The following is a 14,992-nucleotide window of genomic DNA, read 5'->3' as shown; positions in this document are numbered from 1 at the left end:
ATCATGTTGAAGTTGTAATTAAACCCACTCATTGTTATGTTCATGTCAAACATTCTCTTCCAAAAGTCTGTTTATGGGAAAAGACAAAAATGTGACTTAGATTGTTCTTCCCCTGGACTCTTCAATTATAAGATAACATGTATGTACTCATATTTTGTTGATATTTTATTTTTAAATTCAGTGTTTCAAGTCAATTCAGTTAAAGTATACATTACCAATAAAGTGTATTAGTATTTGGATCAAATTATATTTTTAAATTTAGTGTCTCAAGCAATTTCAGTTAACATACATTACTAATAAAGTGTAGGCCTAACAGTATTTGGACAAATTATATTTCAAAGTTCAGTCATTTCATTTAAAATACATTACTAATAAAGTGTAATATAATATTGTTAAATTCAATGCCTCAAGTATTTCTGTTTAATTAGTTTCACAATCAGTATATATGTACTATATGACTAAGGCCAAAACATTTTAACTTATTCTGAGAGAGAAAGAGACAGAGAGAGAGAGACAGACACAGAGAGCGAGAGGGAGAGAGAAATGGGGTTTAGCATATTTCGGGACTAACACATGGTTCAATTTTATTTCAACAATTCGCTTGCGCGTAGGGGTCTTTAGTAGTGGGAGGAAACCGGAGAACCTGGAGAAAACCCATGAAGTTGGTCAGGCAACCCTAGACCCTTGTCATGTACAAATGGGGATTCGAAACCATGCCAGTTAACTCAAAGACAGACCTTATGATACAGCGCGCACATGCTAATCATTTGGCCATCCAACCCCGTTTCTCAGAGGAAAGAATCATAGTTTAACACAATACTATATTCATCCAATATTTACCCCTCTATTCATACAAAACATTCATTCACACAAAATATACTTCATTCATACAATTATTCATTCATTCCTTCATTCATACAAAAATTATTTATTCATTTATACAAAAGTCTTTTTTTGTTCATTCATTCATTTATATAAAAATTTATTCATTCATCAAATAACTCATTTATGCAATTATTTATGCAATAAATTATTCATTCAATGCATGAATTTTATCATTCATTTCATCAGTCTCTTTCTTTTAAACCGGTTCAAAATCGTCAGGGTTTTTAAGACAGCATGTGTTGCGTTCACACCTACTATAAGCCAAACCAGTTTAACTATTCTGACCTCTTCGGTCGGAGGTTAGAGTTAACTATGCATGGATAACTTCATACTATTTATTCGGTTCTTGCAAGCTTTCGATAACACTGGCACTGCATGGTGCCACAGAATTCTTAGGAATGTAACTTACTGCGTACTGGTACTGCGCATGTCAAAAGCGAGCTGGAGTCGGAGTTTTTAAGCCAACCTGTTCAGGCGGCCAAAATGAACTAGTTTAAAATGAAAAGCCTTCTCGAAGACAGGCTGTGAGCTGGGGTTTTTAAACTGGTTTAATTGCCCCACATTTATGTTCAGACGACAAAATTAGACTGGTTTAACGATCCCCGTTTTTTTTAAAACCAGTTCAACTTAAAGATACATTATGGGAGATTAGATAAAGAGCTGGCAGTTCTCACTATATTAGTTAAAAACTAGATAATGTCAAGAGAATTTGCTGTCAAATTGATCAACCTTGAACTGAGATTTTAGCGATCACATTTTTGGACTAGCCTTGATCATCATTACTAAAGTCTGGACGATAAAAAACATAGTCTCGATTATCCATTTAATGATTAAATTATGAATTGAAGTCGAACAGGAAATCAGAACCTGGTCTGGATAAGATAATTAATGTCTAATTTATAATTTAGATAACATTTCAGGCCTAAAGAAAGACCTGCAATAGGTAGATTTAGCTCTTGCATAATGTATGTTTAAGCATCTGAACGGGCTATAAGTCTCTGTCTCCTGTATATATATTATATATATATACATGTATATATAGGTGTATATATTAAATGACCTAACAACTGTACTAATTAGATCCGAGTGTTTGATGTTACAACTCCACCCAGTCTAACAGTACATGCTCCACGACACGGAGGATAACAAGGACACACACTGATGTAAGACTCTCTGTAGGAAATACACATTTAAAATACTGACAACATTTCCTCTAGTGGACATGATTTAAACAGTGAATTGATACAAGTACAAAAATTAGGTCAGGGTTTCTTGTGTGGGTGGGTGGTAGGGTTCATAGTATTTACATTGTTAGGCAATTCTGAATTCCAATCAATTAAACTGGACATAAATTTTTTGATGTTTTTTTCAATAAGCTTTCCCCTTGTCAGCGGGCCTGAAAAGGAACAGTCGCTAGTCATTCAGATGGAATGAAAATTGAGAGTGTGCCATACAATGTACTGTGAAGGAAATTCTTCCCGGGCAGCGGGACTATGGCCTACTCTTATATCAAATTCCAACTGCCAAGGGATCTTTTACGTGCATGCCAGTATATACACGGGACCTTGGTTTTTCGTTCTTGTCAGCCCCTCCGTTCTGCACCGCTGACAAGGGAAAACCACATCGGAAAAACTTGATGAACTTTCTCTGCCAATGCAGGGATTGAACACCCAACCTCCAGGCTACTGAGCCAGCGTCTTACCCACCTATTCACTGTTGCTCCCCCCTTGAATTTGAAGCGGAAAAGCAGCTAAATTTCCCTCATACGTATAGCATACTGTATATGTCAGTATTCATTATTCCAGTTGGTGCAAAAAATAAGGATGTGAATTGTAAACCCCATTTCATTTTATTTCACACATAACAGTTTAAAAATGTTATCAATGTTGTGTAAATCAATAAAATATTTATAGTTACTAGGGGTGTACTATTTGTAGTGGCCAATATCTGGTACATAAAATTTAGGCCAGTGTAAAATTGAAATGTGAATTAGAAAGTGGTGATTCATGTAAACTTCTGTTCAAAATATATTACAAGTTTCTGTGTATATTTTAACATTTTTGGCACACAAATAGGTCAGTGTAACAAACAAATGTTTTCATTCATTCTTCTGGGAAGTAGCCATAACTGGTAAAATGTTAGGTTCAGTTAGCAATCAAATATGCAAATTTTTCTTCTTTCAATGAAATGAAATATACCGAGCTAATGAAAATGGGCATACATCATACAAGGTGCTATGAGGGAAATGGCACACAGCCTATTCTTATTATGAATTCTAACTATAATGGTTTCTTTTACGTCCCCGCAGAGTCCCCGGTTATCATTCTATCCGAATGACTAGACACTGTACTTGTCAACCCTCCCTCCTGCACCATTTACAAGGGGAAACCATGCAGGAAATTCTGAGGAACTTTCTCTGCCAACACAGGGAGCGAACCCCAGACTTACTGGTTAGCGAGCCGGTGCTTTACTCACTGAGCCAGTGTGGCTCCTTCTTCTTTCACATGTAGATCAGTAAGTGATTTTTTAAATTTCACGCTTCAAAGAATATAAATGACCTAAAAGTCACTAAAATGCACTGTTACAAAAAAAAAACCCGCCTTTTTTACCCGGAGTACCACTTTTTATGATTTTAGTAAAAATTAATTGATATTTAATTTATAATCAGTATTTTTTTGCAATTTGTGTAATCAAATAGGCCAACATAAAAAATATGAATAATATAGGCCTACAAAACTAAGAGATTTTTAACCAAAGTAAATGATCAATACAATTTCAAATCAATAATTTTGTGCAGCTTTTATATACAAATAGGCCAGCGCAAAACATATAAATAATATTTGCCTACATGCACTGTTACGAAACTAATAAATTATTTAACCTGAGAAAAAACATTTACCAGTAAGAGTTTTAACAAAAGTTAATAAATATAATTTTAATCAATATGTTTGTGCAGGTGTATAGACGAATAGGCCATCACACAAAATGAAAATAATATAGGCCTACATACATAAGAGGTTCTTTATACTGAAAGTACCAGTACAAATTTTAACAAAAAGTAATAATATATTTTCAATCAATAGAAGAAGAATATGTGCAATTTGTATAATAAACTGTTGAAGATCTATTTGTTTTGTGATATATTAAATAGGTCAGAGTATATCTAGTTGGTATATCTTATATTGCCTGGTCAGTATACAAGAGGTAGAGTGGTAGATATAATAATGTACAACATGAGTTGTACACCACCCTACAACATAAAACTCCTGGCTATTTTCGGCACACAAGCCTGCACTGTAATGGAATGCAGGGCTTTATAGGTCATGGTATAGCTCATTTTCAATCAAGGGGTCAAAGCATATTGAGCCAGTTTCTCAGAATGAGGCCAATAAACTGTAAACTGTTAAAATTTTATTTGGATATTGGGCATTTTCTTTCTGTCATAATATGAAAGAATACTATTTTCATGTGATGGAATATTTATTTATAAGATTATATCAATATTATTATGCACTGACAAAAGGCATAATATAATTAAAAATGATTAATGGAACAGATTGTCTCCCCCAAAACAATTCCTTGGTGAAGTGTCAAAAGGGTGTATCTCCGGAAATTAGTCAAATACACTTTTTTTGCATTTTTAAAACCTCCCAATTTCTGTCTAATGCTATGGACAGACGAGCGTATTTTTCCGCCCAATCGAGGCTATTGAAATTCGCCAGCGATTTTTTTACGGCCGATAACGAACTGGCACAGCCAGCGATCGTCTCAAGAGCGTACGCCACTCTGTGAGTAATTATGTCGATCACATGACTTGTCGATCACGTGACTTGTACAAAATGGCAGCCATTTTGAGATCATGTGATATCAACGATCTCGATGATTGGCTTATAAAAATGAATCGCCCGACAATATACGCTGGACACGGGCACACAAGCGAATTTAATCGCCAGCGAAAAATATTCGGCCGAAAATATCTAACATGCTAGATACGAGCGATTGATTCGCCGAGCAGAATCGTCGTCGCCCTAAAGGGGCACATGGGCGTATTTTTGGAGCGATTTTAAAAATCGCCGCGATCGGGCGAAAAATACGCTCGTCTGTCCCCCACTTAAAGGCGCTAAATCGCTAACATTTAGGACCTAGAAATTGACAAAAGTGGGTCGCAACGCATAAAATACTGTAATATGAATGTATATAAACTGATTTACGTTCAATGGTTTCCATTTTTACTCCAATTTCAAATCAGTTATGTTCGGCGAAATAAGCCAGCAGTCTCAAGCGAGTGCAAATTTCTAGCGTCTGGTTATTCCAGTCTACATACGCCGTTTGATTTGGTGCAATGTGTCTAGCCTCGTCCTTCGAGTCTCTTTATACAACTGGGGCTGAAGCGCATTATGGTACACGATTCGTGTACCAATGGTAAAATGTTTATTTTGTCTTAAATATTGGATATCAAAAGCCCATCTTTTTCCGGTAAGATCACAATATGAATGTTGATTTAATTTGACAAATAAATCGTGTTTTCAATGTTAAAGATTTTGAATGATATTGAGTTAGAGACTTAGCTACTTTAAGCTGTGTATCTCTACGTCTATCAGAACGGTTCTGGGTATCATGTGTCCAAATGTTGTATCTTGATTTGTGGAAATTTTGAAATGCAAAAGGTTCTATTTCTTAATTCTTTAGAAATTCTTAGATACACCCTTTTGACACTTCACCGATGAATGTCTTGTTATTGTCTATAGTGATTTTGGTCCTGTTTGTTTGGATTGATGCATTAATACATCAATGTAAAGAGAGAAATCTAGATGCTTTAATGTCCACTGAAATGAAATGAGAATCCTACACAATGGCGGACTGAGTCTGAAAATATTGCTTGCCAGGAGACAAAGGGGGCCCATCCACCAATACAATTCTATCATTTAATTTTTAAAATGAATAAATTAAATTTTCAAAAAATAAGTAAGTGGAAACAAATAGGCCTAGATGTAATTAGAACTTTCATGCTAATAATTTTTTTCTAATATTTATATATTTTTTGATAATTGTTCAAGTAGACATCAAAATAATACCATTGGCGATATCCAATCAAATGCCTTGATAGTCATACATGCCTACTCTCGTACATGTATCAAATTCCAACTTCCAAGGGATCTTTTATATGCACATTTTTTCTCCCATCCACACGACTAGCAGCTGACCTATACCATTGACAAGGGGAAGCCACGCCTGTACTTTTTTGGTCACCACCGGGAGCGAATCCACGACCTCCAGGCTAGCGAGCCAGGGTCTTACTCATTTTCATATACGCACTGTGGCTCCATCCAATCCAAACAATAATGAATGAATGCATGAATGGATGAAAGACTGGGCTGAGGAGAGAGAAAAACTAAGGTTTAATGTCCACATGAAATAACCATTTGTTTTTGAGGATTAAAACATGGTATATTTTCTTCTTCTGTCAATAGTTCGCTTTAGAAGTGAGGAGAAACGTTGAAAAAAACCAGTAGAATATCACCTAAGGAAACATACGTGCAAATTGCTTCAAATTCTAGTAATTGGACTAGAAGCAGGGAACAAGTTTAAGGAATACAATTTCTGCTTATTAATGAGTGACTTTTCAATGAGAGAGAGAGAGAGAGAGAGATGGGGTTTAACGTCCACTCGACACAAACTAGGTCATTTCAGGACTAACATATGGTTTAATTTTATTTCAATAATTCGCTTGCGCGTAGGGGTCTATAGCAGTGGGAGGAAACCGGAGGACCCAAAGAAAACCCACGAGGTTGGACAGGCGACCCTACTCCTTGTCACATACAACCGGGGATTCGAAACCACGCCAGTTGACTCAATGACAGGCTTTATGATACAGCGCGCACGTGCTAACCATTCGGTCTTCCAATCCCCCCTTTTCAATGAGGCTTTACTGGTTTTTGGACCAGGAGCTGGGTAACAAGTGCTCCACCAATTCAAGTACAATCGTCATGAAAATTGTCATGCTTGTTCCTTGAACAATTGTTCATCTATTAACAGGCTTTGATGCATCATTGTTCCAAGATGGCTGTGATGACCTCATACTTTGTGTTCTATGTATGGCTTTTATTGTCGTTTTGTTTTATTTTTTTCAATTTTTGTCTTTACCAATATCTGAGCACTTTCTTATAATTGTTTTATTTTGTATTTTTCAGGCTGGTACATACAGTAAAAACTGGCCAGTTCGACGGCACAACGCCATCTATCTCAGGAAACAAGACACCTTTTAAATCTATTTCAACATGAGTGGACCAAACAAGAGTTACCTCCCCTCACAGCGCATGATGCCCAGTTTCACTACAGTCTCTCCAAAGAGTGATGACGGAAAAACAAGTGAATATAATTACGATCTCGCTGAGAGTTCAAAAGCTACCTCCCCCGCACTATCATCGCCGTATTCCAGGATTCAGGAAAGTCCAAAGACAGTCGCAGAGTTGGCATATTCTAGAATGCAGGAATTTCCGTACGGCATAAGTGGGGTTCCCATGCCCTCATATAACTATAATAGTGAACTATATAATTATGTATCAAACGGGTTTCCACGTAAATCCCGTATGTGTAGTTACTGCGGTAAAGTATTCACTAGATCTACAACACGACGTTATCATGAGAAACGCTGCCCTCTATTACGCGCTGCAGGCAGTCTGTTAAATAATACTGCTACTACTGAAGACCAACGCAAAAACGAAGTCAAAACTTTTTCATCAAATACCTCATTTCCAGTGGTGTCGGTGGCCCCACAGACCTCCTATTATGGGGCTTTTCCTTCGTCTCTCTACTCTACCTCAGCTGGCTTGGACCAAAATCGTAATCATGCTTTAACTGGCATGAAGATAGAACCTCAGGAACGTAAGGACAGAACAGACGGCAGGGATATACGGGACCACAATTTGGATCGACCCTCGAGTCGCTTGATGTCAGACATGGAGAATGTCGCGAGACCAATGTTCTCCCCGGCCAACATCCCTTCACCAGAATCGTTGGCCTCTAGGGGTCGAAGTTCACCATCACCAGTAGGCGATGAAGGTGATTCTCAGGTTGACGGGGAAACGTTGAAAACCTCCGCGGACCATATAATAAATACCTCAAAAGACGTGTTTCACGCAAAGTATGAACAGATGTCGGGATTACAGGCCGTACGTTCTGCCTCATACAGTCACTCAGGGACGATATATGCTGCCGGCACAGAAAAAGATGGCTCTCCACATGACGGCATATTAACAGACACGGGTCAGGACCAATTTCCAACCAATCGAGAGCTAGGAGAGCGCAAGAGGAAAACGGAAATGAGAGAGTCAGTTGTGGGAAATGGGGATGATGACGAGTTCTCAGGGATAACTCAGGGTTATAAAGAAGACAATGAATTAGGGGAGATAACTCCCAAGAAAAATATATCAGACAAACAGTGTGGATTGTGTGGTCAACTATTTGACAACATTGAAGAATTAGAAGCTCATGAACAGCTCCATACTAATTATAAACCTTATGCTTGTCGATTCTGTGGGGAGCGCTTCGCAAAGGTCTCCATGAGAATCACCCATGAGCGAGTTCATATTGGAGAGAAGCCCTATGTCTGTGCTATCTGTGGACTGACCTTCACTAGGAAGTACAGCGTACGTATTCACATGAGACGTAAACATGTGGACGGAGCATGTTTATGTCGCTATTGCGGTAAAACCTTGTTCGATCTACAGAGTTTGAAAGACCATCTACTTAGTCACGATCTACCGAAAGCAGAAAAAGATTCTCTTAACTACCTCAACACAAATCCTGGAGAGAAAAACGATGACGACCTCGACTCCAACGAAGGCTCCATGTCCTCAGACAACAATGACGAAGAAACAAATGGAGTCACAGATGCCCCAATTCTCGAAGCAGAAGCTACCTCAAAGTCCAAAGATAAAGAATGGTGTCGTTTATGTGAAAAGGACATCCCAAAATCTTTCCTTCGATACCATGAGCGCATGCACGCTGATCAGAAACCATTTGAATGCCCTCTGTGCAAGAAACGGTTTGGCTACAAAAACAATATGAAGTCACATATGAAGCTCCATGCTGGAATAAAACCATACCAATGTCACATCTGCGGAGCTAAATTTACTCGAGGTTCAACTCTACGCCGACATGCGAGAAGACATGGTATTGTTACCGACAGTGTTTGGGATTTTTTCACCCAGAAACAAGGAAAATCAGCTGGATCTTTAGACCAATCACCATCAGCAGGCCGACCAAAAGTTGGTGGGGCATCTCCGGACGTCTCCAGCACGCGACCTGGTGGATCAGAATCCTCTATCATGCTACCTGACAGTTCCCATAACTATGACCTAGCCTCTATGGCTGCTGCCTCTAATGCTGCTAACGCTCTCTACGCAAGTTATGGCTCTCTACCTCATGGTTTATACCCGCCCTACTCAACTACCTCGCTACTGCAGTACGCCGGCTACAATACGACCACACCACTCGTACAGTCGGACGCCCTGAATCTAACTGTACACAGCCCTCATCTTACCTCAAAAATCAAACTATTGGCCAATCAGATGGAAGATAACAATATTCAAAAAGCTGATGCTGAATCGGACGAAATCAGTCGTAAATCGGACAGTCCTTCAGACGTGAAACCAGGTTGTCGCAATATGGGAGTTCAGGTCAAGTCTTGCTGTCAGGCCGATGCTAAAGGTCTGCTTGATGCCTCGTATGATCTAAGGATGCTGAGTCCATCAAGCTTCGAGAGTAGTGGCTCGGTGGCTACTAGTCCGTCGCTGTCGTCCGGAACAGAGACTTTGATGAATGAAACGTTATCCAGTCTTTTGTCCTCCGGCAAGATGTTCCGCTGTAGTCATTGCTGTAGTTTCTTTGCAGAGTATGCGATGTATCGTATCCATCAGAAGTTACACGCTAAGGACGCTGCTCACCCGTTCATGTGTCCTCAGTGTGGAGAAGATTGCCAAGACCGAATGTATTTCTCTCTTCATCTAGCTGAACATTTAAAGTAACGAATCAGATATTTTTACTGGTATGGTTGTAACTGTCGTTGTTCTCTTAATCTTTATTGTTAGAAGGGAGGTAACCCTGTGATAGATGGTGACACCTGCAAGGAGGATGCAGTGTATTATCTAATAAACCAAATTTACAAAGTCACATTGTCAATTTATCACAAGATGTGATTTTTGTGAAATAAAGCTTAATTTCCTTTGTATGTCTTGCCATCTATTCAGGACTTATGCCCTTTAACAATCAGAAGAATCAGGTATTTTTGATGTCTTTAAGTAAAAGTGTTTAAATGAGAATCCGGGTATCTTTGAATAATATAAATCTATGATTACTTTTACTGTATGCACTTTACACCCACACTTAGATTGTCATGGGATTATTTACAGATACACTAGACCAACGCTGGGTGACTCAAGACCAATACTTGGTGACTCTAGAGCAGCACAGAGTGATTCTAGAACAACATGTACACACTTACACTTAGACTGTCATGGTGTATGTGCATGTATGATGGTAGCATATAAGCAAAGGCTATTAAAACCTGGTTATACAAAGGACCAACACTGAGTGACTCAATTGTGGGGCTATGTGGTTCAAGAGTGACACTGAGTGATTCTAGAGCAACAAATAATATCTGCAGAACAGTATTTATCATGCGCTAGTGAAAACTGAGTTGCTACAATGTTAAAATTTTAGACTATAGTGTGTGACTCTTGTTCTAATTTATAACTCTAGAATTCAACTGTTGTTTCTTTGGAGTATCGCTTTTGTTGCTATAGAGTATAACTTAGGTTGCTCTAGAGTGTAATTATGCTACTGTACAGTGTAACTTATGCTGCTTGTGTTGCTCTAGAGTGTAACCGGTGTTGCTCTAGATTATAGCTGGTGTTGCTTTAGGGTGTAACTTGTATTGCTCTAGAGTATAGCTGGTGATGCTTTAGGGTGTAACTTGTGTTGCTCTAGAGTGTAGCTCTTGTTAATTGTTAAGTGATTTTATGTGTTTCTGTATTTTTTAGTCATGTTAAATCGGGTCAACATAAGAAATATGCATATGGTCGTCTTGGTGATAATATATGAAAAAGGAGATGCGTTGATTGGTTACGTTGTTTTTTTAGAGTATATTATATATATATAGTTTTATTAGTAACGTTGACGGACACTTTTTACCCACAGTTATATTGTGTATGTATGTATATAAGCTAATGACATGTTAATGTGGTTGCTTGTTTTGATTCACTCCAGAGTCCACTATCACTCAAATATTATTAATATTGTTATTATAACCGATATTTCTTGAAATTGATTTTTATTTTAAATGTTTAAATAATTTTGTTTTTGATAGCTAAAACTTTTTAACAACGTATATAGATAGCTTCCCATAGATTGGCTCAAAAGAAAATCTTTATTATGAAATGGATAATTGAAATGAAAAGCTTTCAAATGATTACAGTTTCCCTTTAAATTTTGTGTTTGTTTGCTGTAAACATATATATATATAGTATGGTATATTTTTGTTTGTTTTAAAAGATGTAAATATTTAATAATTCAATTGTTTGTTAAACAATCAACGATTGGATATTACACACTATGGTTACCTCAGCATTTAGTCAACTGCACATTGATTGGTTGCCTTGTCAGTTGCCACTGAGAATCTGAACATGTTGCCTTGGAGAATCTAAACTTGTTTTGAATGTATTTGAATTGAAACTGTTGCATTTTCAATCTGTAATAAGAATGTGTTATGAAACATGGTTGCTATGGCTGAAGGGAGGTAACTCTGTTTTAAAATAATCTTGACATCTAACCAAGTTGAACCAGTCAATGTGTAATTGAGTTTTGCCCAAAAGATGGATCAAGTTACTCAAGACTAAATTTAATAAATTTTCCATGAACTTGAAAGAAAAAATTGGACTATTTTCAAAAATCAATAAGAAAGTAGCTTCAGAGAAACCCAATAAAAAAATCAAATTTGGGTCAAATAAATTGCTTAACTATTCCTTTTTGCTTTTGATATTTTAGGAATTTGTTCAAATGTATTTGTTCTATGAAGGCTTGAGTAAAATTTTCCACTTTTACTTTTATTATGAAACTTTATGTCAAATATTATCTTCTTATGTACCGGTAACCTTAGTAACAGAATCTATTTATATAACATGTCTGCATTTTTGATCATTTCTTGCTCAAAGCCAATGCTTTGATAATGGAAAATTTGTTAGAGATGAGAAAATGCATCAAATGTCTGCATTGAATTGAACATGATTATTCTTTCAGAAAGTATCAAATTTTATGCGGCTAAAAGGGCGGATCCAGGAAATTTTGCAGGTTTGGTAGCTGAGACAATGTATGGTCTCTATCATCATTTTGGTGTTTATACATATACACACTGAGCTTTTTAAAGAGAGGAATCCAACACCCAGTTAGATATCAATTTATATTATGAATTAATACGATGATAAATGATAAAGCACACGACCGTAAAAAGTGTTGTTTTACAATTTTTTATGTAGCTCGGAGCTACCAAAACCTCCAATCTGGATCTACCCGTGGGCTAAAGGATTATTTATCATTCAATTGAAAATGTCAACGGTACATAATCTCCAAGCTTGAATTCATTCAGATGAAAAAGAGGCTCATTAAAAAATTTCAGCAAAATTCATAGGCGACACTGACTTGTGTGAACTATATTCTATATTTTGCCTGAAGTGGATGCAAAATGTTAAGAAATTTTCATATCTTTGTAAAGTTTTCGAGGTACCGGTATTCAAAATCTCACAAATAAGATCAGAAACTTTTAAACAATTCAAATTTCGAAATGAGAAATAGGCTGTTATATTTCGTTTTGGGTATTGTTATCACCAAGGAATTGGAAGAAAATATTTGACATAAAGTTATGTTGTTGTAAATTTGGAGATATGATCTCATATTACAAAGCGGGTCAAGGTCGTTTCTACCATATTTACAATCATGTTATTCATCCTTTTATTTGTTCTTTCTATCTTTCATGTTATCCCTTCATCTCTCTGTCTATCTCTATATATTAACCTCACCAGTATCAGATTTGCGTTTCTGTGCCTTATATAGGGATTAATTTGATTGCGGATGTGCGTTGTATTTCATATTGTATATGTTGAGTGTGATGTTAAATGGGGGGGGAAATGCTGCAATATGTCCGCTTTCCAGAATTTATCTCATAATTTAATGTTTTCAGTCATTCTACTTGCAAAAAGATTAGAAATATAGAAGAAATCGCTCCATAAAAAATTTATTTTCTGAATATGACTAGAATATTAGGAGAGTTTATTGTTAACCTGTATGGGGAGGTCATTTGCATATGGAAAATTCATCTATCATTAACTCTGTACTAAAAAATGCCCAGTTAAACTCTATTTCCGACATCCCAAACTGGGTTAACAATAAAGTCTTTCTGTTAGACTACAACCATATAACAACATTATTACACAAGATAGGATTGGTCTATTCCTATTAAATCTAAATGGAGGCTACATAAAATTATATATTCAGGTCAGAGGTTATAATAACCAGCCAATCAGGGAGAGGTTTACATGTGGTCACCATCTTTAATTGTGTTTTTTCACATAACATATTATTCTGAATATATCAGATTGTTTTTTTTAATATATTGCATTTTCCCTGTCAGTCACATAATCACAGAGCTCTGATTGGTTGCTTACTTCGATTTATGCTGTATTCTGATTAGTTGATTTTTAAATGTTGTAAAAAGTTTAAAAATTTTATATAATTAGAGAAAAATAAAATATAAAATTGAACATTATTTTTATTGAATTTCAAATAATAGTTTTAAAAAAAAAAAAAAAATCTAATGTGTCGGTGGGATATATAACACGAAGAAACCAATCAGAAACTCTGTTACATTGTCTCATGCATATTTGTGCTATGTAAAAATATATATATTATTTTAATTCATCTTTATAATTAGTTATTTTCAATCGTTCATTTTAACATAATAACTAAAAGTAATGGAAAATTTATATTCAAGTGAGACATACATATTATTAGAATTTTAAAATATTTAAGAATTTTATTTTTGTAGTTCTGTGGAAATTTTTTTTTTTCTGTTTTGTTTTCGTCTTGTAGTTTTTAACTTTTTGTTTTTAATTAAAAAAATTATATTTACACGATTAATAAATCCAAATTTGTTATCAATAAAATAGAACTCTTGTTGTTTCAAATTGTTTTAATATGTTAAAAAATTAGTTGACAAAAAGTTTAAATTGATTAGGGGTGTGTTTGATTGTGGTGAATCCGGATTCATTCTTTACTGGTAATTTTATTTCTGGTTATATTGGAAATCCATTTCTTAATTTGGGTGCCTTATCGGCAAGTATCAACCACTGCATACCTTGTGCACATGAAATTCGAAGCATGTGGTTATTGGAGGTTAAGATTACCTCAATATTATCAAACCCTAATGACTTTACAGAAAGTTGATACAGGGAATAGCCACCTACATCAATAGTTGCTATGGTAGATATAGTATAGAGGTTTGTAAGAATATATATTCTATGAAGCTGAACTCAAAGGCGAGATATACTAAAACTGTAAAGCACATATTATTGAATATAAATAAACTAATCCACATTTGAATACTGACCAATCAAATGCAACCTTGTATCCAGATGCTAACTCATCCATTAAAACCATACATTCAGATACTGACAAATCAAATGCAACCTTAGATCTGGATACTGACCAATCAAACACACCCTTAGATTTGTTTTAAAAACTATTAAACACGTTGTTAATTGATGTTGATTCATTTAGAAAATTTACATTTTAATAAGAAAAAAATCTAAAGTAAATGAATGTGAAAATTTTAAAATTTATATAATTGTTAAATTGTTTGTAAAAATTTTGATTTAGAAAACCTGTTATTTCACTTCTGCAAGGGGAAAAAGGACTGATGACATAAATCGATGTTGATTCAGGGAGAAATTAGGGAGCTATATAAAGTTACTTTTTAGTAGATTATTATTAGTATGTTATGTAAGACTTATATTAGCTCTTAAGGCTAATATTGTTCTTTAAAGGCCTATATTGT

The 14,992-nt window shown here is 35.8% G+C and overlaps 1 protein-coding gene across 1 annotated transcript in view; it reads left to right on the top strand.

Annotated features, from left to right (window-relative positions):
* LOC126810776 (uncharacterized) overlaps positions 1-13,928 on the top strand; it is an 82,041-nt gene extending 68,113 nt beyond the window's left edge. The window contains exon 3 of the mRNA XM_050536036.2: positions 7,077-13,928. Coding sequence (XP_050391993.1) covers positions 7,164-9,914 — 2,751 coding nt within the window. The 5' untranslated portion in view covers positions 7,077-7,163 and the 3' untranslated portion in view covers positions 9,915-13,928. The remainder of the gene's footprint in view (positions 1-7,076) is intronic.
* The last annotated feature ends 1,064 nt before the right edge of the window (positions 13,929-14,992 follow it).

Source organism: Patella vulgata, chromosome 1 (assembly GCF_932274485.2).
Source record: "Patella vulgata chromosome 1, xgPatVulg1.2, whole genome shotgun sequence".
NCBI lineage: Eukaryota > Metazoa > Mollusca > Gastropoda > Patellidae > Patella > Patella vulgata.
Note: the sequence above shows the minus strand (reverse complement) of the source record. Positions and strands in the feature narration are given on the sequence as shown.